Below are 16,398 nucleotides of genomic sequence, written 5' to 3'. Positions count from 1 at the left end.
GGGGTTTATTCCCATCACCACTTTATCACAACCACGAACTTTTCTCTGAGGATTAAGTTCCATATTAAAAAAAATGCTCAATACCCATTTAAACAGTCTTAAAATACTAAAATTAATATTTCACACTGTATAGTGGTGATTATTGTTGACTGGACTATTTCTGATAAATCTACCAAATTTCATATCAATCAAAAATTGCGACCAAATTTGGAAAATTATCATTTTAAGCATTTTTTTAAGAATTTAAAATATGACCTACATTTTTTTTATCATATACCAATTCATGTCAAATCAACATGTGTTATCATGTTCCAGATTAGACATATAAAATGATAGAAAGAATGACTTTTCGTATGTAAATCACATTTTAATCCGTCAAACCTCCAAAAAACTCACCTAAACGATCCCAAATCATCAAAATACGATGTGATTCACTGCATAGCAGTGAGTTCTTCTTAAATGATCGTTTCCAATGATCCTACCGAATTTCAGGTCATTCGGAGATCGTGAAATTCATGATCGCCAAAAACTAGACCAAATTCGAATAATTTTTTTTTTGGCGTAGTCAGGATTAAATCCATGTGATTTGCATTCTTGCTATATATCATATCAAGTTAAATCATCATGTTTCAGATTTAACACAAATATAGCCGATATATAAAGAATAATTTTTCATATTTATAACAAATTCAATTTAATAAACTGCTTGAAAACCCATCTAAACGACCTCAAAATGCCAAAAAAACAACATGATTCACTGCATAGCAAGGAGTTTTTTTTTTCACTAGATCGTTTTCGATGAACCCACCAAGTTTCAGGTTAATCGGAGTCCGTCAAATTCATGACCACTAGCCTGTAACCAAACTTGGAGAATAACCGTTTTAAGTAGTTTCATGAATTAAAATAAATATGATATTGATTTCCATTCTCCTTATAATTACACTATGAGCTCAAGGCATATATTATTTTCTTCCTATTTCTAGGATATATAATATCTCCTTTTGCAATAAATTATCCTTTTATTAAATACATAAGAACCTGAGATATTATATTTTCTCCCGTTCAGTGAAAACCCCAATATCTCTTCTCATGGGTGGAGTTAGTTTCACTAGTACCCAAAGATAAATACTCTTTTTCTAGTTATGAACCTCCACCATTAATGTAGATTTCTCAAGGATAATTTTCACATGGTATATTAAACATATTTTCAATGACTCAAATAAATAGACCATTTTGTGGATCCTACTTATTAATCATAATGCTCAATCCATGAATAGATATAATTTCACATGTACAAATTTACTAAGAATTTTTCATGAGTTCAAATAAACAAACCACTTCAGTGGTAACTATTTATTACTCATAAAATTCTCAATTTACAAGTGAATATATATTTAGCTCATAAAATTATTTTATGGTAGACCATAGCTTAAAAGTCATACCAACATTATAAAACTCATACAACATACCGTCATATTTCACTTAATTAGAACCTCCAATCAGAGAACAAAATTCTTCATCGAAAATCCAAACTAGTAATCACGTAGGGCATGAAAATATAAACTTAAATTTGAGAAATTTTTTATGCACAAACATGCCAAACGCTCCAATCATTAGTCATCCAGGATATCAAATAGAGAATTTTACTTTCTTACAAAATAATTATATCATTACACAATATGAATTATACCTTGTAAGACCTAGTCAATAAAATCTTACACCTCTATTATTGAATTTAATACAACAACACGTTTATTTGCTAATAGTCAATGTGTAAACCTATTATATGACTAGTATTTAATCATGGGGACCATGGGGAGTCATCCCCAACACCATTGAATTAAAAAAGAATTAAAATTATTAAGAAATAATTTTCAGAAAATAGAAAAACGTCCAAAACACAGTCCAAACGACCTCAAAACGCCGAAAAATACCATGATTCACTGCCATGCAGTGAGTGTTTCTCACCACGGCGTTTCCGATGGACCCACAAAATTTCAGCTCAATCGGAATCCGTCAAGTTCGCTGACCTCCGAAAATTCCGGTTATTCGGTCAAAAACAGGTTTTGCGTTTTTCTAGGGTTTACCCCAAAAAATTCAGATAATCTCAATCAAATATCAATAAAAACATATATCTCATGATTATAAGAATAATCCATAAATTATGCACAGTTAATTCACAAAACAGCAGTGCAGTTTTTCAGAAAACCACATATATATGTAATTCAAAAAATGCACATAAACACCATATTCTTGTTTCATGAAAAACTTAGTTATCTAATTAGATGTGAGTGAGCTCTGATACCAATTGATGGATTATTATATGCTTCCCGTCACGATTCAGGATTAGAAGTTTTATGGGAAAGTGGAGAAGTAGGAGTCGAAGTATGAGGAGAAGGAATATTACCTGATTGTTGAGAGACACCACCAGAAGCAGATGAGATATCTTGTGGGCGTGGAGGGACCGTGGGCAATGTAGTCACTAGTGGTGGAAGCTGATAAGAGATATTTAAAGTTTGAATTATTATCCTCTTTGGCTGGTTGTTCAATAGAAATATTATCCCAAGCTATATTATCCTTAATTCAAATCTGAAAAAATATTTTGAAAAGAAAAATTATCTTCTAGAAAAACTACATCACTGGATACATATATTTTGGAATTAACTGAAACACTTACGGTTATAAAATTTATTAGAAAATCCTAAATAAACACGTGGTGTAGATCGAGATTCTAGTTTATTACTAGAATAAGGTTTGAGCCATGAGTAGCATAAGCATCCAAAAACTTTGATGGAATTATAATTAGGAACCGTCTGGAATAGGATTTCAAAAGGTGATTTATTTTGTAAATTTGGTGTAGTCATCCTATTGATCAAATAACTGCTTGATGACATGCATAACTCCAAAAAGTTGAAGGTAAGGATGCTTGGTGTAACAAGGTGGCATTGTCTCAATGACATGCCGATGTTGGCATTCAACTAAGGCTACCCGTTGGGTCTAATTTTTGAAATTCACCACTACCATCAGTGTACAAGGATAATATTTTTGTGTGAATATGTCTTTCAAGCAGGGGATGTAAGGTTTGGAAGATTTTCAAAACTTCTATTTTAGAGCGTGAACAACCACATATATTTTGAATATTGATCAACAAATAAAACGTAGTATCGTTTTTTGTCAATCGATAATACTGGAGACAGTCCCCACAAATCACTATAAATTAATTGTAATTTCTTATCACTGTGCAAAGAAGTTTTTGAGAAAGGCATCCTGTCGCTTTTATTGGAATAATATGAATTACAGATAGTACTAGTTTTTGAATCAGAAACTGGAATGGAAAAATCAAGCAGAAATTTATTTAGAGCACGATGATTAGGGTGGCCTAGTCGTTGATGCCACAGGTGGTATGGGACAACAACATTGCATTTGGGAGGATCTTCAACATTGCTCGATGGCCCTCATACAGCCCATTTCTAGTCCATCCGCGAATCAATGGCGCCCCAGTAGTCAGATCCTTGACAAAATATAAACGAGAAAAGAATTCAATGGAGGTGCTACTGTCTTGACAAAACTTAGAGACGGAGAGTAGATTGTTTTTGTTGGCCGCATTTGATCGCCTATTGTTGTTGGATCCCTGACGTATAGGAGTTGAAGTAGTCCTGTGAGCAATATTGGCAGTTACTGGAGCAGAAGGAGTCATTCTGGCTTCCTCGTGATGAAGAAAAAGCTCATGATCAAGGAGCTTTTTATATAGTTCTTCGTATGAGATTGTTGAATCTCGAGCTCGGATGGCAGCGGAAAGGTTTCGAAATTCAGATCCAAGTCCAGTAAGAATCTTGACAACTAATTCTTCATTGGAAACGGGGGATCCAGCAGTGGCAAGTTTATCACATAGTGAGCGATCTTGATGAGATAATTTGCAATTGGGCGAGATGGAAAGGCAGGCTAGACGGTCTCGAAGACTAAAGATACAAGTTTGGGACTTGTTTGCATAAGCAATATGCAAGGCATCCCAAGCCATTTTGGTATTGGCGGAAGAAGCAACTGTACTAGCAATTGTTGAGTCTACAGATGCCAAGACAACATTTTGTGTGAGCTGATCTTGTTGAAACCAAGCAAGAAAATCAGGATTGGGTACTTCTTGGTTATTTTCAGAGATAGTCTGAGAGGGGGTTGGTTTCGATCCATCAAGGTGACCAAAGAGATTGTGTCCACGCATAAGCTTGGACACCTAAGCCTTCCATAGTGAGAAGTTATGGCTACTGGTAAGTTTGATGGGAAGTTGAGCAACGGGATTGAACTGGACAACAGTCTTTGAACCGGAGGTGTTATCAGCATTGACAACAGTTGGAGAACTTGGAGCCATTTGTGCGTGCAGTGGGTGGTTTTAAAAAAAATTAGGATCAAGCTCATTGAAGCATAGAGCTCTTGATACCATAAAGAGTGATAAAGGCAGAAGAAAAACTTGTGTTGTATTGATTATAAGTAGTACATAAAAGCTGTGAAAAATGTAACTAAGTTAGAGAGAATCTAGGATACAGAGAAACCTATGTGAATAACAATCCTAAACAAAAGGAGTCTGATAAGCACCAAAAGAGATATTAAAAAAACAGAATAACAAAGAGTCCTATACAGAAGGAGATAACTTGCTACTGTCGTTATTACATACTCGGTGCAGTAATATGCCTAATTAGCTTAATGTTGCTACATTAGAGTTCAACGTGCATGACAATTCAGTGAAAGGATAGATCATATTGCTCAATTAGGATGTTTGTAACAGGTTTTCAGTTTTATCTTCTGCAATATGAGCTTCTCTTGGAGTTAGCTGATTTATTTCTGAGGATCACTTGAAATTTTCATCTTAGAAATTGATTTATAATTTACTATGATAATATTTTGTAGTATTCAGCATTTTCATGTTGAACAAAGTATTACTAGAATGATACTCGAATCTATATATGATCTCGAGTTGTTTTAAACAGATTATTGAGATGTTCTTGTGTAATGAAATTGAGGATTCTGTAACTACGTCTTGGAGAATTAAAATAGCAGTTTAGCATATAAGAGAGCTTATATTTATGCTGTACTTTATATTTGTTCAGTGTTTCAGAGAAGCAAATGTGACAGCTGATTTTTTGGTGAAGAATGGGTGATCGTGGAATTACAACAATATATGGAAGCATTGCACTTAAGTCATGAGTTATTATTCCTTATTAATGCTACAATTATCTAATAATAGTTGTTAAGACTTAGCTCGCCAGTTGATTTTAGCTAAACTAGATTTTGGAAAAGTTTTATGTTAAAATCTGACTTCTCATTCAAGTGTTGCTCCTTGATTAATGCTTATATTTGTTTAGACTTATCTTGCTGGTTGAACTGGCAAAACCAGAATTAAAAATTACATGTGCAAAATCATTGTTTAGGTGTTATCCCTTAATTGATGCTGCAAGTTGGTACTAAAAAACTGTTATATATACTTGTTGATAGTTAAGTTGACGGTTGACTGGCTAATTGCTGCCCGTCACAGATGATTCAGGATTTGAAGTTTTATGTGATGCCCGTCACTCAAGTTAATATTTGGGTTAACAGTCAAATATTTGTATTTATTTAGTAAATTTTTTATAAGGACTGTGCAAAAGCTACTGCATTCTCGTGAACCCATGTGCTCTGAATCTGCATTGGTTCTCGTTAACCCAATATTAAGAAAACCATATGCAAATAAAAATATCCCATGACTCATGCATGTTAGAGGCATTAATTAAGTAGTGGGCAGCCACAGTTGATGAATGATATTTTAATCCACTGTTGATGGATAATATTTTAAATATAAATGTTGTTCCTTAGTTGTGGTTAACCTCAACTTATAAGCCAGCTAACATGAGTCATGGAATATTTTTAATCTTAAATGCTCAAATAATTTCAATAAATAATAACAACAACAATAATATAAAATAGAGAGGAAATAAGAATTTTTGACCAACATTGTCCCTTATCTTTGAGGGTATGTTTAGTTTAGTTCCTCAAATATAACCATGAGCATATTTAGTCCGTTAAGTATGCTAAGTGGGACACCTTTAGTCTTATTGACACAATGTGTTCAAAAACTAACAGTGTTGGTTTCTATACATTTTGTATGTTAATATATAAAAAATATACAAATTTTATATACTTTTTCGGCTACCAAATGTAAATAGTTTCTGGTGCGGGCTAAGAATGATAATACAACCTGGTTATTCGTTTGCTTCAGTAATATGCCCAAAAGTGATCCTGGCGGCTCTATTTTGTTTTTCAAATTTTAACTTTTCTTTTTGGAAAAATCAACTAAAAATTTTAAAAGTAAAAGTTTCAACGTTAAAATCTTAAATTTATTAGCTCTGTACTATTAGTGGGTGTTGGTTTATAAAATATTTTCGATAAGTAAATTAAAAAGACGGGGAGTGTCGAAACCAACCCCGAAATGAGAATGGCTTTTTTCTTTTATTGTTTATCTTTTTCTTACAGTGTCACATAAGTAACACGAGGCAGTGCTGTTGTTTTTGAACACATTGTGTCAGTGAGACTAAAGGTGTCCCACTTTTGCATACTTAAGGGATAACATATGCTCATGGTTATATTTGAGGGACCAAAATAGACCTACCTTCAAAGATAAAGGACAATATTGGCTAAAAACTCGAGGAAATAATGTAAGTACAACTACTATTATGATTATGATATTTGTTGCTGTTATTGTCTCACCAGAAACTAGAAAAAAATCATTACTCTCTCTTATAAAGAAGTTTTCACAACATTAGTGAGGGAAACAAATTTACCAAAACATAGTTCAACCCAAAATTCCTTCACAGTCGAGGGGGAGAAGTAGCCATAAGCCAGAGATCTCTGCTTTAATTAAGTATCATCGCATGTTAGTTAATTACATGATTTGAAGGATCATACTAAACCTTCTGTGTTGTTCTTGATTGCAATGCTAGTTGTGTTTTAAAAATGAGCAATTAAAGTTTATGTACAGTGTGTTTGGTATGAATTAAATCTTTTTTTAAGAAAATATTTTCTATCAGAAAGTCATGTTCTTGTGTTTTGTTGCTAGTATTTTTTGAAAGAGCATTATTTGTGGGTTAATGTGATATCATGATGGAGAATATGTGTTTAGCTTGATTTTATTCTTCTTTTAGTATGTGTATGCAGATTGAAATGGCAATTTGCCACAGTTCAATAATGCTTATCTGACCCATTACACAGATGTTTTTAGTTATAGTTATATGACTCTTTTCAGAAGAAATTTTTATGTTAAGACCTAAAAGATCAGTAATATAAGACACAAAATATCTTTGTATGAACATTTTCTTCTATTCGGATCGTAAATGGTTATTTTGTACCTTTTCCTCCCATTTGCCTTGGTGATAAGTAGCTTATTTTTTATATAATGTATGGAGGAGCGCACCAGTTCTTGGTTGGGGCGTCCCGAGTAATTAGAAAGGAATGCGTTAAAATGAGGGACTTGTTAAATATGTTAGACAGAGACTATGTGAAACACGTCAATTGTTAAAACATAGTCCAATAATTCATTCCTTTACTGCAGAAGTACAGAGAGAGATGGCTGCATATGTTGCATTGACTTCACTAATGGGAACAATAGAACAGCTTCAGCTTTTGCAATCAAACTTAGATCTATTGGACACTCATGTGCAAAGTTTGAATTTACTCTATGAGAAGGTTGATTCTCTGCATGAACTTCTTGATCATTTTGATGATGAACAAACGAAGAATTTGCACGCAAAAGTCAGACACATAGCAAATGAAGCAGAAGATGAAGTTGAATCACAGATGAAGGTGGTAATGGAGGAACAACATGACAGACTCCATCAAAAGGAAGCCCTCGAGAGTCTTTTTGAGATCTTACAACGAGGTATTGAAAATGTTGATTCCCTCAAGGAAGAGCTCATCAAGCACAGTGACAATAACACTTCGCAAGCTGGAAATTCCTCACTTGGTGATTCAAGTTCACCACGATTGCATGCTTCAACCCTTGAGAACGATATGGTGGGGTACAACATTGAACAAGAAAACATGCTGAGTCAACTCACGAGTGGCTCGCCTGAACTGGAAGTCATTTCTGTTACTGGTATGGGCGGCATTGGTAAGTCAACTTTTGCCAAAAAGTTGTTTTCTCATCCCTCAATTTTGAGCTTCTTTGACATCCGTGGATGGATTACCGTATCTGAGAACTATAGTTATAGAAATATGCTTTTAGGCCTCCTTAAAGATGCTAATATTGGGAAGGAAGAAGACCTTGATAAGAAAAGCGATTCAGATTTAGCCGTTTGCTTGAAACAAAGTTTAATGGGTCGAAGGTATTTGATTGTTGTGGATGACATATGGAGCAAAAACGCTTGGGATGAGATTAGACTGTGTCTTCCAGATGATGGTAAAAGAAGTCGGGTACTGTTGACTACTCGAGACGTTGAGGTTGCTCAATATGCTAGCTCTCCGAAGGATCCTTTCAGGATGCATTTACTTGACCAAGAGGACAGTTGGAATTTGTTTTACCAAAAAGCATTTGTAGAAAAAGATTTTGCGATTGAATTTGAGGATGTCGGAAAGGAGGTTGCCAAAAACTGCAATGGTTTACCACTTACGATTGCTGTGGTTGCCAAAGTTCTCTCCGGCAAGAGGACATTGGAAGAGTGGAGAAAAGTAGCTGAAAGTGTGAGCTCATTAGCAGACGTTGATGCTTATCAACAATGCTCAGGAGTGCTTGCTTTAAGCTACAATCATCTTCCTTCTTATCTGAAAGGTTGCTTTCTATATTTTGGACTTTTTCCAAAGGCTAGTGAAATTTCTATGGAAAAGTTGATTAGACTATGGATTGCAGAAGAGCTCCTAAAGGTAAAGGGGATGGAGGGATTGGAAGAAGTGGCCGCCAGTCATTTAAATTATCTTATCGATAAAAGTCTAGTTATTGTTAGCGAGAGAAGTATGGATGGTAAAATCATGACATGTATTATTCATGATCTTGTTCATGATTTCTGCTTGAAAGAAGCCGACAGCCAGAATCTTCTGTATATTGTGAATACCGATATTGATGGACCTTTATGGGTTATTCCTGAAGGCTGCAGATGGGTATCACAACAATCATGGGGCTTTTTGTCTCAACGTCGATTCCCTGATCTTGCTTATAGCAAATTACGTTCCTTTTCTGTCAATCATAAAACATTAATCGTTGATGTAGAAAGGTGTCATTTCAAACTTCTTAGGGTATTGGACTTGGAGAAAATAAATATCTTCAATTTCCCCATAGCTATACAAGACCTAGTTCTTTTAAGGTATTTGGCATTGTGCATTTCAAGATGTGGACAATTTCCAATTTCTAAACTTCTGAATTTACAAACTCTCATTGTTCTTTCGCCCCGAATATTCCGAAAAAAAGCTTACCGTTCCTTACCAGATGGAATTTGGAAATTGTCTCAGTTAAGGCATCTCGATTGTTGGTCTATGTATTTGGACTCTCCTCAGACAGTATCAGAAAATGAGGTGAAGAACTTGGTTTTGGAAAACATACAAACTGTTTCTGAGTTGATACCTTCTTGTTGCACAAAAGAAATATTTGAAGCAATTAATAAAGTTAAGAAACTGGAAATTGCTGGTACAACAGAGGAATTTCATAGCGAGACGGGATGGGAAACTAATCTTAAATATTTAATAGAGCTCGGGGCACTAAATGTTACAGTTCCGACTGATTTTGTTTCCGACCGGCTGCCGTGTTTAATAAATCCAAGTCCAGGTTCTTTCCCACCAAATATCAAGAAGTTGACATTTAGCGGTACTTGTATTCCATGGAATTGCATGAACATATTTAGCAAGTTGCCCAATCTTGAGGTGCTTGAATTGAAGGATGATGCCTTCTCAGGCGATGAGTGGGAAATAACAGAGATGGGATTCCCTAAATTGAAGTGTTTACTCCTTGAGGATCTGTATCTTAGATATTGGACAGCTTCCGATGATTATTTCCAATGCCTTGAGCGTGTCTGCATCAGAGAATGCAGACTTTTACAAGAGATCCCAGAAGGATTTGCAGATAGTGTGACGCTGCAGCTAATTGAATTACATAAATGTTGTCATCCTCTTGTCACTTTTGCCAAGCAGATCCAGGAAAATCATGAGGAATTGGGAAACAATATGCTTAAAGTTTATGTCATTGGTTCAAGTAAGTAAATCATCAACGATGAACTTTCAATATCCATCAAATATTTTGACTTCTGATCATGAACCTGTTGATTGTAATAGGATTTCTTCTGCATAACTACTAAATCGTTGCATGTGCTTGTTGTAGTGCCTTTTAATTATGATATACATAGTCAGTGAAAAGATTTAGAAAAATCATTGCATAAAGTACTCAAATATTTATATTTAAGAAAATGGTTCTATGAAACTCTTCTAAGTGTGGTCTCTGTCAATGCAGTAATTGAGCCATTTTATGTTGTGTTTATCTTATTTCGTTCGTGAGCTCATACTATCCATATACAGCTTGCCTATGTTCATATTCTGAATGTCAAAAATTCATTTTTATGAGGGCTTCGTAGTGTTTGTCATTGCTGTAGTTTTCTTTAGTACCCTTTTGTGTGTAAAAAAAAATTTTGTGGGGGGGGGGGGGGGGGGAGTCATGGTTATTTGTTCTTGCTATTATTTGCTTATTCCTTCCTGATATAAGAGGAAAACTAAACCAGTACTGTTCATGGAATAGACAAACATGTAAAGGTGAAGTACAAATAATATTAGGTTTCTCAAAGTGAATTTGATTCCTCGGTTAATGATTCTTTAGACTGTACATTGTGTATATTTCTGTCTACAATGAAAGAAAGAGCTTTGAATTTAAATTGTAGGTAGATTTGGTGATAGAAATATGTTAGGAACAACAAACCTGTTCCAAGGTGTCTTGCTTAGAGAACCATGTCTACTTCTTGAATACCAGGGCTTCTCTGTGTACAACATCAACAAAATTATAACTTTAATCTCTTGAAAAGGCGGCACATGAATTGTTGCGGAAAAAAAAGAACAATAATCAATAATGCCTCACACATCAATGATAAGTAGGAGATGTTATTGTTGTTTGGTTGAAATTAAATATGTTGAATCATATAAGCTGTGTGGATATGTGTTGCTTATAAAGAAAAGGGCTATGAACTCGAACAATTTCTCGCTACTTTCACTTAACATTTACTCTATAGTCAGCTGGTAGTTTCTTTTAACATATTACATTTGTGAACATGCAGATGAAGTTTGAGAGGAAGATGCATAATTTGAGTTTTGCTGTGAGGAAGATATTTTGGTTTCCTTAAAAGAGATTAGCTGCTAGTACCAAGTTGCAGCTGACTGATTTACACAGATATTGTCATTCCAACAAGAGCAAGATATGACCAGTGTTGTGTAACTTATGATATGCTTGTGTTCTCTTTCTTGTTTTTTCTTTAAATTTTTCATGTCATTTTTCTAGCAAAATTGTGGTGATTTGTATTGCTCAAAACTTCTCAAGATTGAATATTAATGTGACTCTGTAATAATGCCTTGGATTTTATAGCCAAATTCAGCTTGTTTGAATGAGTATTTGAAGAATATTGTGACGATGTCTTTCAGATGTTGTCTTTCCTAATTTACAAATGATCATACAAGTGTGGTCCTTAAGATAGGTAGGAAGCAGGCCTAGAGTTACACCTATGCAAATATACTTGGTCTTTTCAAAGTCTTTTCCATTGCCGATTCGCGGTCCCAATTTCGGATGAAGGAAAAACATTGCGGTAGGCTACAACAATATAAAACTAGTCAATTCATGATAAATTTTCACGCATAAAAGCATTGGGAGATGTTAAGCGGGTCAAGTTAAATCTTGTAAGACGAGGTATTAGACGAGGGAGAATCAAATTTACTCAAAGGCTTATGTTAAAGTAAAAATGGCGTGTAGTAGCCACTAATTAAGGGTGTCTTTAGTTTTTATCCACTAATTATAATGCTCAGCAAAAATAGCCACTACTAATAGAAAAAAGACAATTTTACCCTTTCTTCCTCTCTTTCGCGTTGCATTTTCATCTGGAATACCCAAGGTGATTTCACGGTCGGTCTCCTCCATGCTTGGTCAATAGCATCGGGTCTATTAGTAGCCCCAATTACTAGGACCTAACCAGGTCAATCGCGAGATCCTTCTGATTTTGCTTCACTATTTCTTTTACCAATACGTACAGTAATTCCTTTTGCATCATCAAAATTTTCAAGTTCTGAATTTTTGAGCAGATGTCTTAATTACGTACAGTAATTTCTTTCTTCTTACCTTGTTTTTGTTTCTTTTGAGTTCAAAGATTAAAAGTTAAGGACATGAGTCTTTAAGTTTGACATGCAGGTTTAAAAGTTAAGGACAGACAATCCTTAAATCTGATATGCAGGTTCAAAAGATAAGGACAGACAGTCCTTAACTTATAGTTTCAAGTTCAAAACTTAAGGACAGTCAGTATTTAAGTTATTGTTTCAAGTTCAAAACTTAAGGACTTGTTGTCCTTAACTTTGAGTTTCAGGTTCAAAAGTTAAGGACAGACAGTCCTTAACTTATAGTTTCAAGTTCAAAACTTAAGGACAGACAGTCCTTAAGTTATTGTTTCAAGTTCAAAACTTAAGGACTGTCTGTCCTTAACTTTGAGTTTAAAGTTCAAAAGTTAAGGACAGACAGTCCTTAACTTACAGTTACACGTTTAAAAGTTAAGGACAAGCAGTACTTAACTTACAGTTACAAGTTCAAAAGTTAAGGACAATAGGTCCTTAACTTTGACTTACAAGTTCAAAAGTTAAGGACTGTCTGTCCTTGAAGTTTGAGTTCCAAATTCAAAAGTTAAGGACATGTAACCTTGAAGTCTTGAACTTAGAGTTTCAAGTTCAAAAGTTAAGGACATGTAGTCCTGAAGTCCTGAACTTAGAGTTTCAAGTTCAAAAGTTAAGGACATGTAGTCCTGAAGTCCTTAAGTTAAGGACATGAGCAGAAGGGTATTTTCGTCCGAGCAGTTAAAGTTTATTAAACCAGTAGCTAAAGACTAAAGACATTTAAAACGTTGGCTTTAAAATAAAGACATGAGCGATTAGTGGCTATCTGTGCAGATCGCCTTATGTTAAAAGCTTATGTTAAAAAGGAGCTTCATTCAAATACATCTTGCTAGATTTAAGTGGAGGACCATTTAAGAAATCATCTCCTAAGCCATAGTTTAAAAGGCCATGTGCAATTCAATCATGAATAAATGTTAAATTGATAACTCCCTCTGTTCCAAAAAGATTGATATTTTTTTGGATTTCGAGAGTCAAATGAGTTATTCTTTGACCACGGCTTTTTCATATACCTTTTTAAATATTTTGAATTTTTAGTTTGTGACTTATAATATTTTTTAATGTAATTTTTGAATATGTAAATTTTACTTAAAATAAGTTAAAAATTCGAATTTATGTTCAAAGTTAAGAAGTTTAACTCTTGAAATCCAAAAGCTATTGTATCTTGTTTGGACATGGGGAGTAGCAGTTAAGACTTAGTTCGCCAATTGACTTTAGCTAAGCTAGAATTGGAAGAAACTATATTAAAATGAGAAAATCTAATTTTATACCCATTAATTTCAAACTATTTACTCTTTAATCTCTGGGCCCAAACTATTCATTATTTCTACCCATGTGGCCCAAACTATTTACCCGATTATTCATTTATTCTATTCTATTAAAATAGCTCTTCTTTCAACATTGAGAATTTGGACGAGGGCACAACTTCAGGTTACCCCTAGTAGAAATTTGGGTGAAAACTCAAGATTAAAGAAGGCTTGGTCTTAATTTAGTAACTCCGGATCCTTGGATTATTTCCTTGTTTGCTACTTCTTGACTTGTAATTTGTTCTTACAAAATTGTTCTTCTATTTCCCTTATATCCTTCTTCAAAAAGAAATTAGATCTGATTATCTGAGAAGTTGACCTCTGGCTAGTTTCAATTCTGTTCCATTTTTTCTTGATTGTTCTTTCTAGCTCTCGCTCTTGCCTTGGCCCTTGAATTTAAAATTTTTATTTTGAAGATTTCTTGTTTGATTCAAAGTGGGTGCGGTTAAATATTGCTTATAATACCTTCTGGAAGTTCATACTGAAATTTGATAGCATTTGGAGCTGATTTGAGATGATTGAGATCGAAATTTTCAGCTGAAAATCGAAGAAGAACACAGCTACCCAATAGTATACTGCTACGGTATACAATATGTTGTAGGAGTATATAGCTATATTGCAACAGTATACTATTATAGTTTACAATATACTACAATGGTATATTGTAATAATCGAAGAAGAACACAATTACCTAACTGTATACCGCTACAGTATATAATATACTATAAGAGTATATAGTTATGCTGTAACAGTATACTATTATAGTATACAATATATTGTTATAGTATACTATAATAATATGCAATATACTGTAATAGTATGTTGTAATAGTATACAATATACTATAATAATATACTTATTACTCCTAAATTCACTTGCCTTTTCCTTTTTAATTTGCTTTAAGTTTTTACCCAAAGTGAGGGGCACATTGAAAATGCGATATTATTTACAATATACTATATAATGTAACAGTATACTCTTACAATTAGATCCTTTTAGAATTTTTTTAAAATTTTTATTGACAACTGATATTATTTCAGTTTAATAATTGAATTAATTTTTTTTTAACTATTTACGTACAATTATATACCCTGTTGGTATATCTATATACTATACTGGTATCATATGTTAGTTAAAATTGTTGATTGTATTAGCTACATTTAATTGGTACACAACTTGATTTTTCTTTAGTAATAGTATAAAAAAAGAATAATAAAAAATAGTGAAAAAAGTAAATGAAATTAGACTATGAAGAGAAAAAGAATATAGAAAAAAAAGAAGTTACATGAAATTAGAAAAGGAAAGAAGAAAACGAGAAAAAAGAAAAGGAGAAAAGAAAAAAGAAAAAGAAAAGAAGCATAGAAATAAAAAAGAATTGGAGAATAAAGAAATAATTCTTCACAAAAACTACTATGGGTAGAAAAACAAATGGATAGACAAAGGTAAATAATTTTATTTTTGTGGGTAACGGTGTCAAAACCTCTATTAAAATCTTAAAACTTTTTCATAAGAGTATTTCCTCTTAATTAGTGTTCCAATTGGTAGAATGACAGTCGTATACTTCATCCGGTCTACTTTAATTGATTTTTTGGCATTTTTTTTGCCCACAATATTTGATTTTTCAAATATCAAGAAGAAATTAGCTCTTTTTTTTTCAAAATAGTCCTTGGAGTAAAGAGCCAAGGAATATTTTTTTTTTCTATTTACAATGAACACATTAAGGTTAATATGGCCAATTTTATTATTAATTAATGCTAAAAGATGAATTCCTTCATATATGTGAAAATAGCCAAAAACTCAATTAAAGTAGACCGGAGGGAGTACCATTATAGCAGTCGGGACTTATCTTGTTAGTTGACAAGAACAACAACAAATCACCTAGTGTAATCTTATAGGTGGGGTCTGAGAAGGATAATGTATACTCAAACCTTTCCGATAGACCCTCGGCTCAAGAAATAACGAAAATAAAGTAACAAACAGTAGCAACAACAATTTTTAATAGGATAACGGAAGCAAATGACACAATACGTAATAATAAAAAACCAAGAATAAGAAAATATAATAATAGTAGCAGTGGGGCGGACCTACTTTGGGTTAAGGGAGGTCAATTAACCACCCTTCATCGACAAATTATATTGTGCATATAAGTAAAATATTAGGTTTTAGAGGTATGTAACATATAGAGAAATTTTCACAAAACAATATCTTTTAGTAGTAATTAGCAATTTATAGATACCATTAGCTATATTAAGGAATATAGATATCTTTTTTTGTGGTTGTAAGCACGTGATTTTTGCCCTATATGAGAATTACTCCCAAAAATTCAAAATAAAATGATTTTTCCTTGGTGTGCAATTTTGTGAGGTTTTGTGAAACTTTTGGATAATTATTTGTATTTGTCTGTGCATGTTTATTTGTTAAATTAACAAAAAAATATAAAAATATGTCGCATTTTGCATGTAGGATTTAATTCTATAATTGTTACTAATTAAGTTTGTTTTACAAAAAATAAAAATTACAAAATAGGCATCTTTTGCATTTTTAGCATTTAATGTCCAATTGTACAATTTTATGCTTAATTATTACTTAATTGTGTGTTAATTGTTATTGGGAGTTAATTTGCGCTTTTATAACTTAATTTAGTTCTTAATAATAATTTAAGTACTTTTATAATTTAGTTTTAGAAAAATAAAAGAAGAAAAGAGAACAAAAATACAAAGAAAAATCGGATTGGGCCACT

General features: G+C 33.3%; 1 protein-coding gene across 2 annotated transcripts; it reads left to right on the top strand.

Moving 5' to 3' along the window:
- The first annotated feature begins 6,738 nt into the window (after positions 1-6,738).
- LOC104210964 (putative late blight resistance protein homolog R1B-16) lies at positions 6,739-11,613 on the top strand. 2 transcript variants are annotated; one of them, XM_009759944.2, is made up of 3 exons: positions 6,739-6,886; positions 7,574-10,198; positions 11,265-11,613. In XM_009759944.2, the coding sequence occupies exons 2-3, from the start codon at positions 7,588-7,590 to the stop codon at positions 11,273-11,275; spliced, it is 2,622 nt and encodes an 873-aa protein (XP_009758246.1). In that variant the 5' UTR covers positions 6,739-6,886; positions 7,574-7,587; the 3' UTR covers positions 11,276-11,613. The 2 variants fall into 2 exon arrangements, with proteins under 2 accessions (XP_009758246.1, XP_009758245.1); XM_009759943.2 differs by having other exon boundaries at positions 6,739-6,898.
- The last annotated feature ends 4,785 nt before the right edge of the window (positions 11,614-16,398 follow it).

Source organism: Nicotiana sylvestris, chromosome 8, assembly GCF_000393655.2.
Source record: "Nicotiana sylvestris chromosome 8, ASM39365v2, whole genome shotgun sequence".
NCBI classification, from domain to species: domain Eukaryota; kingdom Viridiplantae; phylum Streptophyta; class Magnoliopsida; order Solanales; family Solanaceae; genus Nicotiana; species Nicotiana sylvestris.
The sequence above is the reverse complement of the archived record's forward strand: the minus strand, read 5'-3'. Positions and strand labels throughout refer to the sequence as shown.